General features: G+C 44.0%; 1 protein-coding gene across 3 annotated transcripts in view; it reads right to left on the reverse strand.

Moving 5' to 3' along the window:
• Window positions 1-24,100, reverse strand: part of EXOC4 (exocyst complex component 4) — a 294,646-nt gene that overhangs the window by 236,940 nt on the left and 33,606 nt on the right. For all 3 annotated transcript variants that reach the window (XM_015627621.2, XM_033514656.1, XM_033514657.1), the window contains exons 4-7: window positions 22,891-23,075; window positions 21,308-21,417; window positions 13,546-13,789; window positions 8,389-8,566 (exon numbers count right to left, since the gene is read on the reverse strand). In XM_015627621.2, the coding sequence (XP_015483107.1) occupies window positions 8,389-8,566; window positions 13,546-13,789; window positions 21,308-21,417; window positions 22,891-23,075 (717 nt within the window). The remainder of the gene's footprint in view (window positions 1-8,388; window positions 8,567-13,545; window positions 13,790-21,307; window positions 21,418-22,890; window positions 23,076-24,100) is intronic.

Genomic DNA, 24,100 nt, shown 5'->3' on the forward strand with positions numbered 1-24,100 from the left:
GACTCCTCTCTGGTTGTTTGATTACAACCAACAGTGAAGGTGTTGGTAAATCCTGCTGTTGTTCCTGTACTCATATTCTGGTTTTTGACAGATAAGGGTCTTTCCTGTGCTAGAATCACAGGATGGTTTGGGTAGGAAGGGATTTTGAGGCTTATTTAATTCTAGATCCTTTCCAGCCCAAACCATTCCACTCCACTTGCAAAATTCCTCCAATCTAAAAGCATGTAAAACCAATAAAAAAAAAAAGAAATAAAGTGAGCTGAAACAAATTTAATCTTTTATTTTAGTTCAGATTTTTGAAGCAGTTTTTCAGTTCACTTAAAAAAGAGTAAATCAGAACATTTATAATAAAGAAATAAAAAATAATTCCAATCTGCCCAAGGCATATTGGCACTTCCCACAAAGGAATGAAGGGATGAAATGAGACACAGGTTTTTCCATTTCAGCCATGAAAACAGAGGGAAAGCAGCTTCTCCCCAGTTTATTTCTGACAAATAAATGGAGTTTGAAGTGTATGTTTAGATGTCCAAGAATGCTGAACCCCCAGAGCCACGAGCAGAACCCCGCTGAGTGAAACAGAAGGGTTTGGGGGCGGAGGGAATTGGTTGTTCCCAGCATGAACTGGGATTTTGTCATTTCCCTCAAAAGAGGCAGGAGCTCTTCAGCCTCTCCCAGCCCTGAGAACACCAGTGAATCATCGGCCCCTTGCTGCTGCCTTCCACAAACACATTTACATGAGTTATTTGGAAGCAGAAATGACATCCGTTTGGAGCTGAGTGGTTAAAAGTTGGTACAGGAAATATGGCTGAAGCCAAAAAAATAAATATAAATAAATGGAAAGTAATTAAGACAAAAGTTTTGAGGCTGATTATGTGCTTAAATACTTCCTCAGAGGATGGGCCTGCCCTCACAGTCCAATTCTCATGTCTTTATTATCCATCATTTATTATCTTTATCCACTGAAACCCTTGTGTCCATCAAAACCCAATGATCTACTGCTCAAAATCCACCGAGAGATATTTGCAAAACTCTTAAATAAAACCACTTTAAAAGGCAGCTGGGCAGCACAGCCATAAAAAAAAAGTACAAAATAAAATACCAAAGCCTGCAGATGCAGGTTGGATGGGGCTTGGAGCAACCTGGTCTAGGGAAAGGTGTCCCTGCCTGTGGCACAGGGTTGGAATGAGGTGATCTGGAAGATCCAAGTAAAACCATTCTACAATTCTGGAAGAATTTTGGTTGATGCAATTCTGTAGTTTCCTACCTAACAAAAAAAACCAAACAAACAAAACCTTCAGGCCCCCAAAATAAAAGCAGAGATTTCCTGTAAGGAAAGAAACAGCAAGAGCTGGAAAACCTCAGGAAAAAATAAGATTCTACCCTAAGGTTTTGCAAATGCCACATGAGAAGAGCAGCACAGGAGCAGAAAAGGCATTTAAGCAAAACAATTTCCAAACATTTCCCTCAGAAATAATAAATAATGCCTCCCATTAGCAGGAATTTGCACGGATCCCTCGGCTCTGCTGTCAGAGGAGGAGCCCTGCAGGGAGGACATGAGGAGTTTTTGGCCTTTTTCTGTTACATACAGGTAAAAATGTTATAAAAGAAAGGCCTTAAAAAAATCAGGCCTTGCTCTGCTGAATTACCATCGAGCCTGCTACTTGTTCTAAGTGAGCTAAGATCTTGAGAATGAGGATCCATCTGCATAACAACCTATTCTTGGAGAGAAAAATAAGTCACACCTGTAATAACAAAAGATCTGTCCCATGAGAGTCCATGAAGGAAAAATGTAAACACCTGTGAATAGAAAAAGTCTTAACAAGTACACACAAAAACACTTTCTAAGCAATGAATTGAGTGGGGAGAAAACTACTAGCCAATTGAACACAAAATCTGTGAAAATGGTATAAAAATGAGTTATGGGAATAAAGAAGAGGCTTTTCCTACATAAAGAACTGAATCCCGTCCTCTTTAATGCAACATTTTTCCTTTCACAGTGGTTTGATGGTGCTGGGAAGGGAACAAGTCTTTAAAGCCTTTAAAGGCCCTCACACAGGGACAGAGCATGAGCTCAGCACGTCAAAAGAGAGGTTTTATAGTCCTATAAAACATGTCCACAAATGCTGATGGACTCCTTGGAGCACCTCCTAATTCCAGTGACAGCAGGGATGAAGTGCAGCAGACATGGAAGCAGGGGGGGAAAAAAAAATCCACATCAGAGCTGACAAAACTGTTCAAGAATGGTTAAAATAAAAGAGAATGGCTTTAAAAATCTGCAGCAGAGTTTGTATTTCTTCCACATCATCCCATTATTTATCAGCACCAAGAAGATGGAGGCTAACAATCCCTGTACAGGCTGGGAAATCCTGCATCCTTTACTTCCCAAACTCACATTCCTGTTGGAATCACAGAGACACATCAGGTGTGATGGTCACTTCACACCCCCTTAGTCCTCCTCAGAGAATCTTCCAACTTGAGAAAGAAAAGCTCCCAAGTGGCATCACTGGGAAAAAAAAAAAAAAAGAGAAGCTGGAAAAAATGTCTGTGTTCTCAAGTTGTATCAATTAAAAGGAATTTAATGATGGCCCAGGGTTCACAAGGCACAGGTTTTGTGCCAACTGCCAAACATCAAAATAGGGAATGTGTCACTCCCTATCCTGCATTCCCAACCTTTTCCTCTCAGCCTAACACCCAGCAGAGCTGACTCTGACTTTCACAACTCCACCAAACAGCTTTTTGAAATTACTTCTCTCTACAAGAATTTGGGCACCTTTTTCAGCACCTTCAGCAGAGCTGAAGTTGCTTTTAACTCACATGGATTTAGTTACATGAATATTTAGGTACAAACTCCAAAACCCCTTTAAAACTACAGTGTAACTAAATGTGATAAACAATTAAAAGGAAAATCCAACTTAAATGAAGTTTAGAACAGCTTGATGCTCTACAGAATGGAACAAAGATGATGATTTTTTTTTTCTTGCTTGTAAACCTGCAAATATTTCATTAAAGGAGTTAATAGTTCTTAAAACTGTGCAATAATTTTTATTCTGGGCTTGATTTCTTTGAACTTCAGCATAAATGTTGGTGTTTATTGGATCAACAGCTCCAGGATAGCTCCAGGATAAAAAGTGTCCAAACAAAAGTTGTTACTGCAGGAGTATGGGAGAAAAATTCTGCTCTGACATCCTGCTAACAGAATATAAAATAAAATATGGCAGAGCTCGGTCAATGAGGGCCATTCCTGGGAAAGAAAATGATCCAATGTCTGCAGCCAGCTCAGCTCTGGAGCTCGTCCAGGTACCTGTTACCACATAATTCAGTTTGTTTTGAGCACAGCTCAGCCAGCATCAGCCAGTGAAAGTGAAAACAGATCAATCTGGGGCATTTCTGCTTCATATTCTTTGTTTTCAAAAGGCCAGGATGCCATTGCCATCTCTTGTTGAGTCCATGAAATCTCTCTGTACTTCCTGACACATTTTTTTCCCCTCTGTCCAGGCCATTTCTATCACCCCAGATTCCAACTGCACCTTCTTAAGAGCTTGAGAAAGGTACCAATTTATTTGTTGTCTGAAATTGCAAGAAGACTTCAATTTTTAGGTAAATTGGAGCAAATCTATAAAACATTTTAATGGAGAGGAGGGGCAGGACACTACAAACCTTCTTGGCAAGGCAAAAATTCAAAGAAATACCTTCCTGCAAAATCAGCTGGTCCCTTCTTAGATCCAGAAAGATTAAACTCTTCCTGGACTATAAACTTCCCCAGAAATTATCGTGTTCTTCACAGCATATATTTGCAGAAAACACTGTAACACCCTGCTGGATTTATTGCTGCATGTGCTGAGCTCACTTCAAATAACCAGGGGGAGGGAAAAGTATCAAGTGACCTACTCTAATTATTTAAATTCCATTTTTAAATATCAGCATTTTGAGGAGTGGAATTCTCCCTCCTCACTTTCTTCTGCTACAGACTGAGTGAAGCTGCATTTTTTTTTTTTTTTTAAAGCTGCAGAGAAATCCCTTTTATGACCAATGTTCTCTCAATGAGATAAGCATTAATGAGACAAACCAGTCAGGAGTCCAAGGGCAGCAGTTCCACACACTTCAGACCATTTAAAAAGAGCCACAAAGACTGTCAGGCCCATTATTTGGAGGATGACCACAAAGCCATTAAATGTCTGTGGAGACACTTTGTGAAAAATAACTGCTTCGGGTTCAAAACATCACCTGGTGAACTTCCCAAAGGCAGCAGCAATTTCAGATATTGCTCTGGCATTCCAACCAGGATTTATGGCACATTAACAGCTCTCATGCAAGGAGCTTATTTTATTTTCTGAGTACCAACTGTGTCGCAAACAGCTCGTTCAATTTTTAAATGCAAAGGTTCAGACCTGTGCTGAGCCACCCAGCAAAAACCGCTTGGGTTTTCCATGAGCAGCTTCAGCAGGTAGGAAAACCCTTCCCTTGCCAGGAAAAAAAGCAGGAAAAAAGCCTTTCCCTTCCCTTTTCCACGGTGCCTTCCCTCCCTCACCTGCTCCTGTGCCAGCCCTGCCACAGTTCAGGGACCTGAGAGCAGAAGAGGCAGCCAGCAGCAAACCCTGGGCCAAATCAACTCCCCCGAATCAGATTCCTGACAGGAGAATGAGCAGCGCTGCCAGAGCAAGGAAAACACCCTGGGCTGTGGAAAAGGAGGCAGGGGGATGACAGCACAGCTGGCAGAAGCTGGCATGGAGCTGAAACCTCTCCACACCCTTCCCACTGAGGAACTGAGGCTGCTGAACTGCACAGACGTTCCCCTGCTCACCTGGGTGCCGAAGCACTTTATGCCATTAATTCCCTTAAAAATTCCCAGAGAGGGGCTCAGGTTCCTGCAGCAGAGCCCTGAAATTCATCTCCAAGTGCTCTCCCAGGACTCCTGGACAAGTGTGACACAGCAAATGCAATTTAAATGCAGCTTTTCTGCAAGATCACTCCCACAGCCATGAGGCACAAAATAATCCCATTTCCCTGCTGCCTCCAGCAAGTGCCATTCCTTTTCCTAAGGAAGGAGATGAGGATCCTTAAGAGAGGTTTCCCAGTGCTCAGAGTCTGATATCCCCAGCTCTGCAGTAGCACAACAGGAGTGTGTGGGCAGAGAGGAGGCTTCAGTTCCTCCTTCCCCAGTTTCCTTATGGTTTCAGCAATGTTTGGGCTGCTAAATGACACCAATTTTGGAAAACACAGGAAAGCATTAGACAGAAAGAAAACAAAAAAACCAAAAAAGGAACATATTAGTTGTCAGTGTCTCCTCAGCAGACAGCCCACCAGAGAGCCTGCTAAAGATTTATGTCCCAGAGAAAATTCGTGTGATTTTCCCTCTCTTCTGTGGGAGGGAGAAAAATACAGACCCCAAAAAACTGAGAATCATCAACAACAAATTCACCACTAAGAAAGGAGAGATTTCTTCCTTGGAGGCAAAGAGCTCCAGCCTGAGCTGTTAAAACTCATGTCAGCAACAGTCATTGGTAGCTTCTCCTGCAGCAGGGTCCTGCACCATTCCCTGTGTCCTGTCCCTCCAGGCCTTGTCCCCAGTCCCTCTCCAGCTCTCCTGGAGCCCCTCCAGGCCCTGGAATGTGCTGGAAGCTCTCCCTGGAGCCTTCTCCTCTCCAGGGGAACATTCCCAGCTCTCCCAGCCTGGCTCCAGAGCTGAGGGGCTCCTCTGGTCCAGCACAGACACTGAATTGTCCTAGAAAACCTGAGAATTCCCTCCCTATTTATCCTGACCCATCAGCACACGGCTCCCAGTTCTCTGCAGCCAAGGCCCTGATCCCACATTAATGAGGTTGTTCAGGGGATGTTCCACCCACCCCTGCACTGAGGAGCTCAGCTAGCTCCACACAAAATGCCAAACTCTAAGTTAAAATTTAAATGAATTTCCCCCTCTGCCTTTGATGGAACAGCATGACCAAGGGCTACGCTGGCTGTGAGACAGGAAATAACTTCAAACGGGGTTTTCCTGCTCTAATATTTTGACAAAGTGCTTTTGTTTGGTAGTACATTTTCTAGCACTCCACTATCAACCAGAAAAAGGTCACTCTGTCTTCTGTGTTATTCCTCCATTCTCAGAGAAGGTAAAAAATATAAAATACCTGTAAGTTTTGTACCTCAACACTGAGCCACCTCTCACACTACACCAGAGTGCCTGGTGCTGTTCTGAGGGAGCTTTCAGAAACCCAGCTCCAAAAACCAGCTGCAGAAACAACTCATTCCCCACAGCCCCCAATTTCCAGCCCACCACGAGCTCCTGTTTTGTCCAGACATGGAGGGATAGCCCTGCTGTAAGGGATTTCACAGGCAGAAATGGACAATGCACACGTACAGAACATTATCCCTGTGAACTGCACTCGTGTGATATTGTTCTGCTGTGGTGATTAAATTCCATTCACTGGGATTTGAAGGAACTGCATCACTTCCCTGAGCCACTTCTTCCTGAGTTTTCAGCCTCCCCCAACAGCTTTAAACACTTTTAAAACTGAGTTTTCTGCTCCCCCTGCTGCAAACGTAAGATCTCCTCTCCAGAAATTATCCTTACTCAGAAAAGCAGGCTAGAGATAATTTAGGCTTAGGGATCAAAGGTTTTCTTACACTCTAAGGTAAAAATATTTTAAGTCACTCCAGTGGAACTAAGTTACAAACACCCACAAGATTTTGAACAAAGAAATGCAGCATTTCCTCCCTTTCATGCCATTCAATGCTCATCTCATACCTTAAACCAGCAAGAGATTATGGATCTTAAAGTGCTGCTTTTATGCATTGTAAAAGCTCTTCTGGAAGCTTTTCCGACTCCCCCGACACCCAAGAACAATGAAACCTTTCCAAGTGGGTTGTTGTGTTTTTCTTGGCACACTTTTTGCAGAGATCTTGGTCAGACATTGTCTCCCCAGCACAGAAAGCACCTTCACTCCTCAGTGCTCACACCTCCACAGGCTTCGAGTTCTATCAGCGTTGTTCAGGAACAGCCAAGAGAAATCACTCCCAATTTCACCACCCACCAGGACTGAACCCATCCCAAACTCCCACAGAGGATGGGAATATCCAGCCTTGATGTTCTGCTGCACTGAAGGAACAATCCTGGGAGGGTTCTTACTCCAAGGTTTTGTCTTTCCAGAGCAGAATCTGCAGAAATCAAAGCTCAAAGTTTTTCTGGACCTCATGGATCACAGGAAGATGGCTGCAGATCCCCCAAACCCATTCCACATATCCTTCAATTTAATTCTTCCCTTTTATTCTTCATTTCCTTATTCCCACTTCAGTTGTGTGACATCCTGTTGTCCAGAAAACCCCTCATGAACCTCTGGCTGGAGATTTCCAAGCAAATTTTTCCATGAACAGTGTGAAAGGAGCTGCAGGTTTTTGGAATAGGGAAAGTGATTGAGATTTCTTTAATAATAATTCTTCTAGAAAGAAAAATATGTGGGTAAGGAGTTTGTAGGTGGGTGGAGGGGACTGAAGGCCCCACACCTTACATTTATCATGTCCAAGTATTTAAATTCATACCATGCACAGTTGGGATATTTGTAAAGGGAAAAAAACCTGCATCACTGCACAGTCAAACAATCCTGCAGAACAGCAGCTACAAACCAGCCCAGAACTGAAAAAGTGAGTTAGGGCAAGGGGCAGAGAGCATTTTCCATCACCAGCCCAGAGCTGGAGTGACCAACATAAATCCTTCCACCTCCTGTAAATAATGCCAGGCTCAATTCTTTGACCTCTTTTATCATCATGGCAGGTGAAGTTCCACATCTGTGCACTATGTATAAAGGTGATCTCCAAAACAAGAAATAAAATAAAAAATCCACTAAACATGTGTTTAATATAACACTAAACATACTAACACAGCAAGAACAGATGTGACAGATCAGAGCCTCAGATCCCTGGGTGAGAGGCACAGCACCTGAATAAAGCCTAAGCAAGGTACAGCTTTAGTCTCTTGCAGTAAAGAGGAAGAATCAAATGAGGATTTGCTGCAAACACGCCGGCAGCAAGTGTCTCAGCTGCCTAAACCCAGCCATAATGACAGCAGAAGACAAGCCATTAGAGCTGTGACACTTTATAAGACAGGCATGACATGGTAACACAGAACAAAAATGTCACTTTGAAAGCTGCTGATAAATCACTTGGTAGGCAAAAGGAATCAACCTTTCCAAACACCATAAGGATGAATCCACGGGATTTTATTTTTTTTTTGCTGATATTTAAGCCTTTTGGAGTTTTACAATCTGTTGTAAACGTGGCCACTTACCAAAAAAAAAAAAAACAAACCAAAGACAAATCCCAGCACGACAGGCATTCTCTGGCACGGTTCTAAAGGCTGTTCCAAGCTGAAAACGTGCCCACCTGAGGGATTCTTACCTGCAGGACATCCTGGATCTTCACCCACACATCCACCATGTCGTAGAGCTTGATCTCCCCGTCGTACTGGCTGCAGGGGGAGGCCACTGTCTGCTGCAGGTGGCCCAGCACCACCGAGTGCGCGGCGGCCACGGCGTTGAACTTGTCAAAGAGCAGCTCCAGCAGCTCCAGCAGCAACCTGGGAAGCACAGAAACAGCTCTGCTCAGCTTCTGGAATGTTCCACAGGCAGCAGGGCAGGGGACAGGGCGCTGGGCTCTTGTGTGCTCTTTTGGGACATGCTGAGGTCACCTGGCTTCAAACCCTCTCTGTGGGCTCAGGGGGTTCATTCCAGCACAGGTTTGGTATCTGAACATTCCTCAGGGTTTTTCTCCTCATTCCCTTCCCTATATCAGCATTACTCACTTTAAAAGTGTCCTTCCTACAGGGAACACAAAACCATTAATAACTCCACAATAATTAAACTGGACTAACATGATATTAGAGCCCATTGTAAGACCCCAGGGAGGGCTGCAGGCAGGGAGGGAAACATCCTGCTCTTCCCCCAGAAAAAAGTATGAGTGTCAGGGCAATAAAAACTGACTTACCCACACAAACAGGATAAAAGGAATTATTTTTGACTTATTAAATTAATATGGCAGGTTCCAAATGACAGGAAATATCAGAAAGCTAAAATATCACTCATCACTTGCCATGATTTTATTCCTCTATTTGTTATAGCTGTAACACCATCTAAATCCTCTGCACTGTACCTGCTCCCATGGTTCCTTACTGCCCAATTATTGCAATTAAAGCACTTTTGCAGAGTCCTGAACAGTTTGTGATGAGGCAGCACCATCACACTTTTCACTATTTGAGAACAGAAAAATGCGGATGGAGTTCGGCGACGTTTAATGAGCAACTCCAGTCCCCACATAACCCCAGCAAAACGTGAAGATCACACTTCCCAAATCCATATGTTAGGCACTTGTAGCTCTGACAGACAGGCTCCATCACATTTCCTGCAGCAGCTTTGGAGCCACCACGTGCTCCAAGTCTGCCCAGCAGGAGCTGCCATCCCCAGGGCAGGAGCTGGAGCTGCTCCCGCTCCTCCTGCAGTGCTCACACAACAGGGAATGGCTTTGGGGACTCCTTCAACATCATCCCTTGGCACCACCCCAGGATGCTCCCAGCCCTGTCCAGCCTGGCCTGGGACATTCCAGGGATTTGGGGCTGCTCTGGGAATTCCAGCCCAGCCAGGAGTTCCTTCCCCAGATCCCATCCATCCCTGTCCTCTGGCAGTGGGAGCCATTCTCTGTGTCCTGTCCCTCCAGGCCTTGTCCCCAGTCCCTCTCCAGCTCTCCTGGAGCCCCTCCAGGCCCTGGAATGTGCTGGAAGCTCTCCCTGGATCCTTCTCCTCTCCAGGGGAACATTCCCAGGTCTCCCAGCCTGGCTCCAGCCCTCTGAATTAATTTGTGACCCTCTTGACTGAAAAATAAAGAGCACTGGAACCAAGATACCTATTTGGACAAAACCAAATAAACTGTGTATATATCCCTTTTCTTCATATTTCAAAAGAGCAGCATATGCTAAAAAATGTGACATTATGGAAGCCAATTAATTCTGCAGCACTGAGAAAATGTTCTCAGTGCCAGCCCAGCTTCCACCAACATCCCATGACAAACAAGAACTCAGTTATCCCTACTCCTCCTTGCTGCCCCAGGAAAGCTGAGTCTGACCTCACATTTTCAGCTTGTTTGTGGAGCCATTTCTAAGATAATACTACACTGATCAGATCCTTTTTGATTGAAATTCCAGTGTCTCCATACTCCCAGACTGCTGGACATGAAATCCCCCAGATCCAGCCTCCAGTGTCAGCAGCTGCCACCCCAGCACATCTTCCATTCTCATCACTGTATTCCCACATCTCCTTGTTTTCAGCTTAGCACTTCTTACCTTAATTTTCCCTATCCCTGAAAGTGTTATAAATCTGTCAGGTCATTTTTGAAGGAAGGAACCCCAAAAGAGACACAGGCAGTGAGACAAACCCTGTAACTTTTTTTCTGTTTTGATTGCTGCACTTCTCAAACTGGATTTCTCAGTCTCCTCTGAGCTGAGTTCCTTTGGGATCCTCCCTCACGGGGAGTTCTGTTTATCTCAGTTCTCTGGGTCAGAAGAAAACTCCAGAGCTCGTTAGGATCTTCTTTCTCTTGTGTTTATTTGTTATCACAAAACTTGGCAGGTCTCTCCAGACTTTCTGCACAAGTTTAATTCACCATAACCTGACTCACTTTGGCTCTGATGGCACAAAAGGGCCCTGAACTACGCAGTTCTTTTATTTTTATACTCCTCATTCTTATCCAATTAACAATAGGCATGTAAATTATTTTTCTTAATGACCCAATGACCCATCACCTGTGTGCTGCACTGTGACATTTTCTGTCCAGTCACCTGCTATTACCCAAAACCCTCTGGAAGAAGAACATGAAGAAGAAAGAAGAAGGAAAAGACACAACACCCTAAATCCTCCATCTTGTCTTCTATTTTCTAAACTAGTTTAAACTCTAAACTTTAACTTTTTCACCCAGTGACTTCAGAAAACTCTCTAATGTACACACTCACACTTTTAGCTTTTCTATTTAACAGTTATTTTCATGTAACACCATGAAAACACGCTGATAAATTTCATGGTATATGAAATTCAGTGTTTTCTTGGATGTCAGAGCCAGGAATCAGAGACAAGGGCACACATTCTGTGTCTCAGACTCCAACAAAAACCCATCAACAACAGCCTGGCCTGGATGGGGCTGGAGCAGGGAGTGCCCTGAGCTGACCAGGGACACACAGGGACAGGAGCCTGGCTCAGACAATTTGTCACAGTCACCTCACAACCCCAGAGAGAGGGAAAAGGTGCTGGGGACAGGGACACACAGCCAGGAGGGACTTCCATGGTCCAGGCAATAATGGGAGTGAAGTGCTGCCAGTGGCTGCTGCCACCTGAGTGAGGATATTAATGACAATTCAGGTGTTTCAGTCTGTGCCTGGGCAGAGGGGTGGCCTGGATGTAATTCCTGTGTTTATTTCAATGTCTGGAGATGAGGGCAAAAGTTAAAATACAACATGGACGTGTAGGGAAAAGCACATGGAATCCAAGCAAGAGGATTTAGGAGCAAAAGCATCAATCTCCCATCTCTTCTTGGACTGGATTTTTAATGTTTCCCTACCAAAATATCCCATAAATCTGTCCCTCAAGTAGGCATCCATCCACATTGTTATTCTAAAGCCCCAAGTCTTCCAAAATTTAGGAGAGCCCCACAGGGCTGTGCAGCACCCCAAGGAAACTCAGCACATCCTCTTCTGGGACACTTTGTTCTCCACAGCCCCAGACAAGGATTTCTAAATGTGGAGGTGAGACTGATGAATTAAGGATAAGGCAGTGGCAATTCCTATAGTTAAGCCTTTCTCCATAAACTTCTTTCAAGCAAAAATTCTCTAAATATGTTAGAGAATTTCTCTAGACTTTAAATTTTTCCACCTAAAGCTGAGCTCAGCTAAAATGTGGTGAGATTCAGGCAGAGCTTTCAAAATCTTGTCCCTTTCCCCCAGGGTACAAGGAATGACTTGGAACCTCCTCCTGCCCTTCCTGAAGCTCTGAGGACCTGTGAGAGCACCCAAGGAGTCACCACAAACCAGAAAAAAAACTTGAGTTTAAAAATCTGGGAGCAATTGACAATATTTTTATACACAAATGTAAAAGCTGGCTGCACAAACCTATATGGAAAATCTCATTAAGGAAGGAAGGAAAAGAGAGTTAAATTTGAAAAGTAAGAAGAATGAGACCAGCAGTTGCCATTTTCAGATCTGCAGCTTTTATGGCCAGGCTCTACAAATCATTTCTCTCTTGTACAAGGAGAGGAGCTCTAAATAATTGTTACATGATATCTCAAAAGGAAAATTTCACCAAAATTTCCCCAAGCAGGTGTCAGTCTCATCCTTGGTCACAGAATGGTTTGGGTTGGAAGGGACTTCAAGGATCATCTGACAGCCAAATGAACAGCTCTGGGCACTGCACTGTGCTCAAATCTGGGGTCTAGCAGAGCTCTCTTGAAGCAGCAGGGCCTTTTTGTTCAGATTTATTTTCCCCCTGACAGCAGGAAAGTCTCTGAGCTTTGATTTAAAACTGAAGCTAATTTAAGGGATGGGGACACCTTTCCATACTGTAATTTATTCTTTGCAATATAAATGAATTCACCTGCTTGCTGTAAACTTCACGTGTGATTTAGGTTTAGAACTGGTTTTAATTATGTCTGTATTCAACAAGAATTCAAGACACTTTCCATGGCTCTAGAACAGGAGCATCTCAAAGGCTCAGAGTCTCCAACAAATGCCAAAATCCTTTAAACCTTTCTGTGCCTCACTCGACCCTCGGGGCAGGTTAATGGCATTGATACATGATCTGATCCAACTTATCAATTCCAGCAGACAACCAGGAGCCACACAACCTCTCCAGACTGGTTCATAAAACAAGTATCAAGAACATGTTACACTCTTGGCATCAGAAACTAAAATTCTGCCATCTGACCCATCTGAAAAAAGCTCATTTTCACTGAGTTATCAGCACTGTGACTCTACAAATTCTTCAGAACTGTTTCCACAACAGTGCTGATGAGAAGAATTAAAAAAAAGGAGTCTTTATCAAGCTGATGTTTTCCTTGGGAGTGATTTTCCTCTACAAATATTGCACATAATGAAGATACACACTTTACTTTTCTGCCATTAACTCCCTTTGGACAACGATCACGACATTGTGGAGATGAATATTTCAGCTGGAAGAGATTCCTGCTGGAATCTGTTTTGTTTTTTTTTTCCAAAGGCCAGTTTCAGTGAATTCTGAGGAGCAGCACAACCACAGCGCTCAGCTGGCTCCCACACCTTGCTATTAACGTAAATGGGGCTGCAAAACAATTAGAGAATTGGCCATACATTTGTGATAGAATTAGTTCCATACATGATTTCAAAGCTTTACACCTGCATCAGCTTAATTGGACTCTGCAACACTCGAAATCACCGAGCTGAATTTTCTCATTTCAAGTCATATTATCAATTAGGACTTTTTTTTTTTATTTTTTTTTTTATTTTTTTGGCAGCAATCAAGGGCTGGGAGTTGAAATAATCCTTACCTAGGCTGATTTTCCTGGGAAATATTCTCCCCTCTCTGGTAACCATTGTCAGCCACCTGAGTGGTGGAACGCTTCACAATCTGCTTGAGCTCCTGCTCCAAGCGGTCCTGGATGGCTTTCACTGTTTCTGGAATTTTCTTCAGCTTGGCCAGCCCCTTGATGAGGATTCCCATGAAGACAGCGCTGTTCTCCTCTGGATCCAGGTCTGTGTCCTCTTTGATCTCCAGAAGGCTTGAGTCTCTCACTGGAAGAGATTTTAATCCCAGATTTTATCAATTGAACCCAACATCAGCGCCCTGAAAAAGCAGCACAGGAGCTCCTGTGGCTTCACAGAATTCCCAGCACGTGGAGAAACCAAAGATGAGCAAGAAAACCAGAAACACTTGGTTTTGGGGAGAACCAGTGGATGTTTCTGTTTGCTTGGGGGCTTCCCTAGGCATAAATACAGCAGCCTGCACCTTGGATTGATTTAGGAGCAATTTGTGGTGTAAATTCTATGTTAGGAAATAAAGTCTGGTGCAATTAAGATATTCATAAACGAGAAGGTACAATATCCCTACAAATGTGTTTCAGTGAGCTAAAACCCCCTCAGTTTCTTCCTCAGCTGGTTTTCCTTGCTGTTTTCTTCACAAGAGAGGAATTTTCATTACAAACACTATCAAGCTTAAGAGACTGCTGATGAATTCAGCAAAGTTTGCGCTGCCCAAGTGACTGATTGTTTGATTTTATCTTTTTCTGCTTTATTACGTCTGTCAAGGGGTTGATGAAGTTACTCAAATCTTCCACAAGGCTTCTAGAAGGCTAAAGTAGAAGAATCTGAGAGGATATTGCAGACATGGTCCTGAAGTAACAAGGATTTTAAAGGGAGAAATCCTGTTGCTAAGCGACAGGGGATGGGAAAGCAAGAGAGACTCTGCTTGTTTTAAGTAGGTTCATTAAGCAACATTTCTTAATTTACAGATAACACCCAGCAACAACAAAAGCACTGCTCTGTTAAAGACTGGGTGAAACATTTAATAAATATATTTAAACACTTATGTGAAGTAAGTGTCTTCAAGGCAAACTGAATTAAAAGCATCTTGGAAGATCTACAACCACTCTGTGCCATCCACCACGCCAGATCCTTGGAAAAAATTAAAATCCAAAGGCTGTTTCATCTGACTGGGGCTGGGCTCTGAAAAGGCTGCTGGGTGACAGATGACTCCCATGGTTTCAACCCTTTGACAGATTTTTTTACTTCGAAACTTTTCCAAGAAGCTGAAGAAATGTCACAAGATCCAGCAGGAGGATGGAAGGGACATGGCAGGAGTGAGGAACAGCACAAGGAGCTGCCTGAAGCTGGGCTCTGACCAGAGGAGCAGCACCAGTGCTAAGTCAGAGCAGGATCAAGAAAACAACGGCCCCAGGATGGTGTCAGTTTGTAAATAACCACAATAAATGGGTAATGCTCCCCTCAGTGCCAGCTCACACCAACATCAGGCTCAATCAATCAAGAGGCTGCTGTTTCCCTGCAGTGTGATCCAAAACTCTGCACCTCTGGCTCAAACCAAGCTCAGGCTCACAGGGCTCTCATTTGAACCCAAAGCACCAGGTGAGAGCGAGGTGAGAATGGATCCTGCTCTGGAGCCAGGCTGGGAGAGCTGGGAATGTTCCCCTGGAGAGGAGAAGGATCCAGGGAGAGCTTCCAGAACATTCCATGACCTGGAGGCGCTCCAGGAGAGCTGGAGAGGGACTGGGGACAAGGCCTGGAGGGACAGGACACAGGGAATGGCTCCCACTGCCAGAGGACAGGGATGGATGGGATCTGGGGAAGGAATTCCTGGCTGGGCTGGAATTCCCAGAGCAGCTGTGGCTGCCCCTGGATCCCTGAAATGTCCAAGGACAGGGCTGGGAGCAGCCTGGGATGGTGGAAGTGTCCCTGCCCCTGGCAGGGGGGTTGGACTGGATGACCTTTAGAAAGATCCTTCCAACTCCAGACTGTTCCATGATCCTCTGACAATGAACATCAGGAAGATCAAACAGTGCTTTTTTCTCTCTCACACACACTTCTTCAAATTAGATGTGAGCAACTTACAGAACAAACAACTAGAAACACCCAGAATGCATTAATAAAAAAAAAAACAAACAGCAAAAAAAGCAAGGATAATATAGAGACATTTCAAACACCAATTGGAATTTAACAACTGGATGCAGAACTATTCCTGCTCAAAGCTCTGCTCCATCACAAACCTTTCACCCCACAGAAGTGCAAAGGACTTTGTGGCTGCAGGCCTGGTCTCTGCCCACTCTGTTATTGTTATTTGCTATTCTCCAAAACCCACAGCAAAACTCAGGCCCAGACACAGAAAATGAGCTCTTTGGAACCAGACCTGTGAAAAAAACACCAGAAATGCTACAGGAAGAAAGGCTTAACCTATTCTTTTTATTTTTTTAAAAAAAAGCCCTAAATACCTTGTTTCTGTGAGTTGAATGCAGATATTTCCCAGCCTCAGCAGCCTCTCAGAGGACAGGTCTCGTCATGAGGCTGCACCCCCTCTGTAAGCAGCCTGTAAATTATTCTTAATATCACACAATGAACACCCAAGAGGAAGGAAATGGAGCTGTAGCCAAATGTGAGGACAGCATTTAAGAGGAATAAAAGCAGCAATCTTGCTGAGAACTCTGCCAGCACACTGAGACAAACACTCTTCCATTTTCGAAAGAGCAAACCAATTTCCAGCATCCTCAAATAGTTGGGACATTGATTTACATCTCTTACAAACAAGAGCAAAGTGAGCAATTCGATATCTGGGAGCTGCACACGGGTCTGGAGGCTCTGTCAGATCTGGCTGTTTGATAGAACAGTGGGATCCTGTTTTCACTGTGTTCCTGCACATTGTCCCTGTTAAACAGGAGCCCTGAGTAGCTTTGGGGTCCCATTTATCTGTGAGATTTGACAAGATCCCAACCCTGGGTAACTGAGGACGTCCTTTCCTCGTGTCTTTCACACTTCAAACATCCTCTCCTGCCATTTAATGTCATCAAGGGGCTGTTTGACCACAAAGCTTTGGCCCAGGAACAAGCTCCTGCTGTCCCCTTCCTCTTCCAGAAAGGCATCAAAGGACCCAGGCATTTATTAAGGTGCTCACCTGGAAAATTGCAGCCCCAAGTGCTGCTCCCTGTGGGCAGAGGAGTCTGTGGGTGAGGAATCCCTGTCCCTAGGGATCAGCTCTTGGAAGGGAGAGCTTTATTTACTCCCAAACTGGGAATATGAATGACTTTGTTATTCTTTGGGATCAAGAAGTTATTCCTAGCTTTGATTCTTGGAAGGAAGTGGTGGGAGAGCAGATGTCCCACCTTGGACTGTCAGAGGGCAGATTGGGCCTGTCCAGGAGCCTGGCTGAGACTCCCTTGGAACCTGTCCTGGAGGAGTCCAGGAAGGCTGGACATCCTTCCAGAAGGAAATCCCAAAGGCACAGGAGCAGGAGCTGTCCCCAGGAGCCAAGGGATGAGCAGGCAGCAAAAAGACCAGCCTGGCTGGACAGAGAGTTTTTAGTGGATTCAGGGGAAAAGGAGAGCTCCTGGCCTTTGGAAGATGCAGAAGGCAGCTCAGGAGGAACAGAAGGATGTTGTGAGGTTGTGAGGGGAGAAAATGAGAAGGGCCAAAGCCCAGCTAGAACTAAACCTGGTTATTGCTGTAAAGGACAATAAAAATATTTCTATAAATACATCAGCAGGCAAAGGTGGGCCAGGGAGGATCTCCATCCTTTGCTGGATGTGGTGGAAATAGTGACAGAAGGAAGAGGCTGAGGCACCAAATGCCTTCTCTGTCTCAGTCTTTAACAGCAAAACCCTGCTTGGGAAAGCAGAGATGGCCCAGAATCCCACAGGAAGCCCCAGAATCCAAGGGAAATGGTCAGTCCACACCCCCAGGACACTCACAGGTCCCTGGGATCCACCCAAGGGCTCTGCAGAGCTTCTCAAGCCTGCAGCAGATCAACTCCCACCCAGCCCAGTGTCACTGCTGAGCGTGTCCTGGATCCCCTCACCTGATGGAGGCAAAACAGCTTTCTCCAGGAGAATGTTCTGGAAACAAAGGCTTGACCAAAGTCTAGGCAGACCTGACACATCCCCAGCCTTTCCCTCATCCTCCAAGGAGGGTCACTTTGTCCACAGAAGATCAGGTTGGCCAAGCAGGACCTGCCTTTCCTGAACCCTCTGCCTGGGCTGATCCTCTTGTCCTGCAAGTCTGCAAACCTCTTGTGAAGCAGAACATTTAAATAAACCTTAGCAAAAGCCTTCTAAGACAACAGCTTGAAGGAATGATGATTTTGACAGATTCTCTAATCAAATTGCAGCCATTTTCACAATTTTTTCATCACCATTTTTCACCTGAAAATGCTCAAACTCTGTGTTCAAGCAGGCAAAAGCTGAGCCTGGGTTAAAGTGGGTTAAACCCCTAAAAGCTGAACCATGTGCATCACTGATTCCTCACCTCCAGGAGCTTCCCTGATCCCTGCTCTGATGATGCCCTACAAAAACCTCTGTTCCAATTGGAATTCATTTGCTCAGTGCTGCCATTTCCCAAGGAACCAACCTGCTGCAAGGAGCTTTTTAATAGCTCTGCTCTGATCCCTAAAAAGCCAACTTTGGGAACTCATTTAAACAAAGCAGCTGAAAAAAAAAAGACTCTTGGGTCTTGTTTTTCATTCCAGTGAACGGCCAAAATTTGCTGCTCCTCGTTACTGAGGGTTTCATTATCCACAGGTTTTTATGGGAGTCTTGTAAAATTTAATGCACTATTTTCCATGATTTATGTCCTTCTGGTGATATCCTTTGTACCTTCAATCCTTCCAGAGGAAAGCACACGAGTTCCTGGTGGCCCAAAGGCGTGATTTCAGATTTGCAGGAACATCACCTGCTAATTCCTGGTGCTGAATCCTTGTTCTGACACGTTCATGGAGCTACAAATGGGCAGTTCCTGCAGAAATGGGTCTTTGGAAGATTTTGGGAATTTTCTGTTCTGCATCACTACCAACCCCAGAAGAAAACCCACTTCAAAATCCTCCTAATCTCTACAAGCATGAAAAGCAAGTCTCCAAATAAAAAAGTGCACTGTAGCCAGTTATTTGATGTTGGGACAACACACAGGAACAACTCATGGAATTACACAGAAACAGCAATTATATGTTACTTTCCTGGTTTTCACTACACAGATCTAAAATCTCCTTGATTTTCCCTTTCCTTCCCCAAACACACCCCCAGATCATCATGTTTTAAGAGAAGATGATAAAGGCAATTTACCCAGCTGCTGTCAGATCCTCAGGTGAGGTTCATAAGAAGAAAAGAAATCTTTTGAAGATTTATTGAGTGTGTTTGGAGTAGAGGCACCTGTGACAACGAACTGGCACAATGGCATTTTTTAGATTTACCCTGAAAATGGAACATTGCAAGCTCTGGCTCCTGCAGGGATTCTGCAGCAGCAGGTTTAGAGGTCTCCACGTGTTGTCACAGAAGTCTCTGGTTCTTGAAGAAAAAGAGCCAGGAGTAGTTCCCAGACCTGACCTTAGAACCACCACACTGCCTGGCCCTACAAACTCTTTTTTTCTCCAAGAAATTATTAAAATAAATTAGCAATTCAGCATAAAATCTAGATATGCCACCCACAGCAGTATTTATTGTCACCACCAGCTCATCTTCTGCTGGATTTCTAAGAAGTACTGTCCCCAGTTTCCCAGAAAAAGGCACTCTTGGGTTTGTGAGCACGTTTTAGAGCTCCAGGAAGAGCCTGGCAAACCTTCCTAAATACCCTTCAGAGTACAGGAGGTTCAAGCAGAGAAACACAAATTTATTTCTCTGAACTGGCATGAAGGGAAAGCGTTCCTGGTGAACTGCCACATCTCCAATCCTCAGGTGAGCATTACCGAAGGGTTTGTTTGTTTTACGTGTGGCAGGAACAGCTTTAATTTCCTTATAAAGATTCTACAGCACAAGGTAACATCTCCTCTGGGAAGGGAGAGCAGGAAGGACTCCAAATTTTGGCATCAGAGCTGGGATGGGATGAATGAGTCAGTGCTTTAGAATGACAGCCATTAATATGCACAGACACTTTGTTTCATCAATAAAAAGCCAAAGAACTTAAGTGACTACAGGCAGAAACAGCTTTTGTTATGCATACACATAAGTTTGAAATTCTCTGCTAATTGTACAGTCCTGGAAAAGGCTACTTTTAAATAAAATTACATGGGGTGGGGAAAAAAAATCTACATAAGTACATTGTGCACTTGAAGCAGAACCATATGCAGATTTTATGCCCATCAAATGTTTTCTGTTAGAATCCACATCTTTGCCAGGTTGAGGGACACTTGCTCAGCACTTCACTGAGTGATGCAGAGCACAAGGAGGAGCCAGGGAAGAGATTTTCTGTGAAGAGCAAGAGGAGATCTGCAAAAATAAGATCAGGAGATGCATCTCCTGCTCCATCCCCCACCCCTGAGCTGGGAGATTCCCATCAGCTCCACAACTTCAGACCTTCTGGGTTTTATTACTATACAGAAGAACAATATTTTAGGGGGGGAAAATAGCAGACACTATAAATATCACTGGAAAATGAGTATTTTAACATTTAGAGGGGTTGGAACTACATGATCTTTCAGGTCCCTTCCAAATCAAACTGTTCTATTTCCAGTGGTGATGCTGGGATTCAGGTTTTCGTGGTTTGTTTCCTCAGTTCCTCAAAATCCTGTGATCTTTTGTGAGAAAATGGAACTGAACTTCCCACTGATCACAGAGCAGAACAGAAATTCTCAAGTTTTTCCCTCAGAATTTTCATATGGGTCTTCTATTCCAGATTTTGAGTAGCCAGGCTGCAGTTTCCAGCTCTGGAAGTTTGTGACTCCTCACAAAACTCCAGGGCACAGAAAAACAGCCCCAGGCACCAAAACCAGCCTGGCAGGAGCTGAGCTGAAGAACAAAACCCCTCCAGGAGCAGAAGATAAGAGAAATCAAATGGAACAATCTCGGAGGCAAGTGTGACAAAACTAGAAACAAAAGGACAAAAGAATTAATAAGGCTGAAAAGAGAAGGGAAGATTCTCTGCATTTGAGGAATACTGAAACAGTCAGGTTTGAAAGGGGGAAGAGACTGGAGGTCACTTCTGTATTATTCATCAAGGACAACCCCACTTATTAATCTCCTGAAACAATACAAAGATTAATTTCCCCTCCCTGCAGCCCTTCCAAAGCCTCAGACAAAAGCACCAGTGAAAAGAGTTTTCCTCAGTGTTTGTTGCAGTAACACGAATAAAAGATCAGCCCCAGATTATTCCTGTGTACAGCCAGACCTTTAGTCAAAGTTACAAAGCTCCCACAAGGAACAGATTTGACCTTTTGGCTCCCACACAATAAAAAACTTCAGTAATATCCACACGAACCTGGCTGCCTGCAGTAAATAATGCTGAGGAAACCTCCTCACAGAATGAACCCACTGCAAATCTCTGCTGCTCAAGATATCAAGAACACCATCAAGGTGAGAACAGGCACAGGAAACTGAGTGTATTTAACTGAAGCTGGTGGGGGTTAGGAGAGAGGAAAGATAATTTTCCATGAGGAAGAAAAGCAAGTTCTGCCCCTGGACACAACACCCCCTCCTTCTGTGACACTGCACAAATCACCTCCCAAGATTTTGTTTCCCCTGAGCCAACAGGGGATGATTTGCCTCCTCCTACTCCAGCAAAATCAGCTGAAGAACTACAAATGAATATATATATGGATTAAATACTCACTGCTGGAGCTTCCAGGAGTACTGAACTGGGAAGTCTCAAGGAATTTCCGAGGTGTAGATAAATTTGTGACATCCATCAGAGGGACAGGAGAGGCGTCTTTCACAAGGGACCTGTGTGAGAGGAAAGAATTAAAGCAAACAGTTAATTATCATTTACACTATTTATTCACAACAAATAATCCCCTTATTCCTTACATTTTAAGCCTAAGAAATAGATGTTCCCATTTCCATGCCTTCTGTCAACTCCTCAATCCTCCAAACTTCTTTATTCCCACCAGAAACCTCCACCCTTTTTCCTGCCCTTGACGTTCCTGTTCTGAGCACACCCATGTGCATCCCTTCCCAAATGAACCTCCTCACTCAAAAATTAAAACATTTTCCACTTGGCTATTTTCATCATAAATTCACATTTTATTAGTTGCCAAAAAGTGTCACACTGCCTCCAGCTGCTGGATGTGGTGGGGTGACACAAACAAGAAATCATTTTTTGGAGAAAGAAATGTGGAAGGCTCCTACAATGGAGCTCAGGATTATTTGCTTCGAGGTCAGAATTGATGGAAATTCATGGAAACATGAAAAAAAACAAGGTTTAGGCTTGGTATCCTGCAGAAGAACCACCCAAAGCAACAAGCCAGCCTTGCTGCAAGAGTTCCTGTTACCAAATATCCACAATGTGCATCAGGGGAAGTGAAAAAAAAAAGAGAATCCAGAGTAAAAGCAAGGTCCCTGTAGCAGCCACACAAAAGTGCAGTTAATTAGCAGTGCCCCAGTCTGGGAACACCAAAGCTTTGTGGCTGTTTTTAATTAAGAACATGTGTAAGGAAGGGACTGATGACTTGCTAGCAACCCTCCTTCGTAGAAATTTCAATTTCAATCAATCCTTTCTTTCATAAATTCGTCTCATGCAACTGGTTATCCTGCCTAGCATTTTGGGCAAGCAGAATTTTATTCATTGTCACAATAAAAAGCTGATTTATCTTTTCTCTGCATCTCTATCAAGCGTTGGCTCCCCTTTTGCTCCCCACCTCTCCTACTCTGCAAAACTTATCTCCCAACGTTGTGTCTCTCTTTTCCAGCCACTTTCTCCCTTCCCTGCAACAAGAATTAGCAAAATCAGGAAAAAATAGCCTGCATTAACTGAATTTCCACTGACCACAGGCACCAACCAAGTAAGAAGTTTCAACACCTTTAAAACACCTTGGAAACATCAAAACCAACCCATTTCAGCTCAGAGACTTAAGCATTGTGGCCTCCATCTCGTCACCTGATGGTTGGTGGTGAGGCTTTTAAAACTTGGATATTTCCTAGAAAATGAGCAGTTTTTTCCTGTCCTGAGCCTCATGACCATGACATTTGTAGGGAAGGGATAACACCAGAGAAGGGAGGAATGCACAAAGAAGCTGTGGGGAGCAGCAAAACCCCAAGAGAAGCACCGCGGAAAGCCAAAGAACGCCAACAAATCTGAATTTTCTGCTCTCCACAGCCACCATGCTGAGGGATTTGCACTCCAGAAATGCAGATTTGGGGTGTGAGCTGCAGTCTGTGTGGCAGGTTTGGGGCTGGGGCTGAGGAAGGCTGTCCCACCCGAGCCTGGCTCTGTCCTTGCCGCGCTGCCCCACGCGGTTGGTGGATTTGATGTAGAGGTGCCGGTGCAGCTCGTCGATCAGCACCAGGTGCAGGTTCATCTTCTTGCTGTGCAGCTCCAGCCTCAGGTCACTGAGCCCCTCCACCTGCAGGAGGGGACCCTCCAGGGAATCCACTGCTGACACCTGGGGGGAAAACACAGGATGATTTTTAGACATCCATTCGTTCAACTCTCGCCATCAATTCGTTCGGTTTTGTGGTTTTCCTCTTGGAGTGTCTGAATCCCAGGATGATTCCATCCCTAAAACCCTTTTAAAGCAGAAAATCTTGAAGTAATATTTCTTTATTTCTGTTCCCAAATTATACAGAAGGGTCCAACATCCAAATAATTCAGATTTAATGCGCAGCCTTCAAATATTAAGCGTATGTATAAAACAAGTTAGTGAAAACACAGTTCTTTAATAAAAATCAAAGCATGGTTTATCCCCAAATAAGAGGATTATTAAGTAGAAAAGTGTTAGAAGAAGATAGTGACAATGGTGTTTGATGGCTGTTATTCTTTCCATTACAGAAAAACCAAGAAAACCATTATTCCAAATTCTACAAACGGGGAGAAAATGGCTTAAATTTAATTTGTTAAAGTCATGACTGAAAAAGCTTAGGAGGCCTCATCCTTTAGGCTGCACAAGGGTTGTGTCCTGTGGCCACACCATTTGAACCTCTGAAACAATGACCATCCCATGGGCACTGAAATTTCCTAATTTCTTTTTTTATCCTAAAAATAAACATGGAGAAAACCCAAACACAGACAAAACCCACCAGGAATGACAAATCAGCGCCTAAAAGCAACACTCTCTCTGTGCATCCCTCCCAGTTGGTTTTCTATTTAACAGAGATTTCCAGTTACTAATAAATAAATGATGGCATCCCTCTGCAGCTTCCAAACTCTCAGTGCTGACGTTGTAAGAAATTGGAAAGAGCATGTTTGGCATGCAGAAGTTGAAAATAAAATTTAAAAACCCCATTCCCTGCTAACTGAGGAGGATGCTGTCAGTGAAGGAAGACATTTGCTTGCACTTCAGGATCTCAGTTCAGAACAAACCTGTCAGCCAAACATTAAAAATTAAAAGCAAAGATACAGTGAGCAACCAGCCCAGCCCAGGGCTGCTCCCTCAGTACCAGTAAATATTAACTCTGCTCAAAGAACATC

This window comes from Parus major, chromosome 1A (genome assembly GCF_001522545.3).
Source record: "Parus major isolate Abel chromosome 1A, Parus_major1.1, whole genome shotgun sequence".
Taxonomy (NCBI): domain Eukaryota; kingdom Metazoa; phylum Chordata; class Aves; order Passeriformes; family Paridae; genus Parus; species Parus major.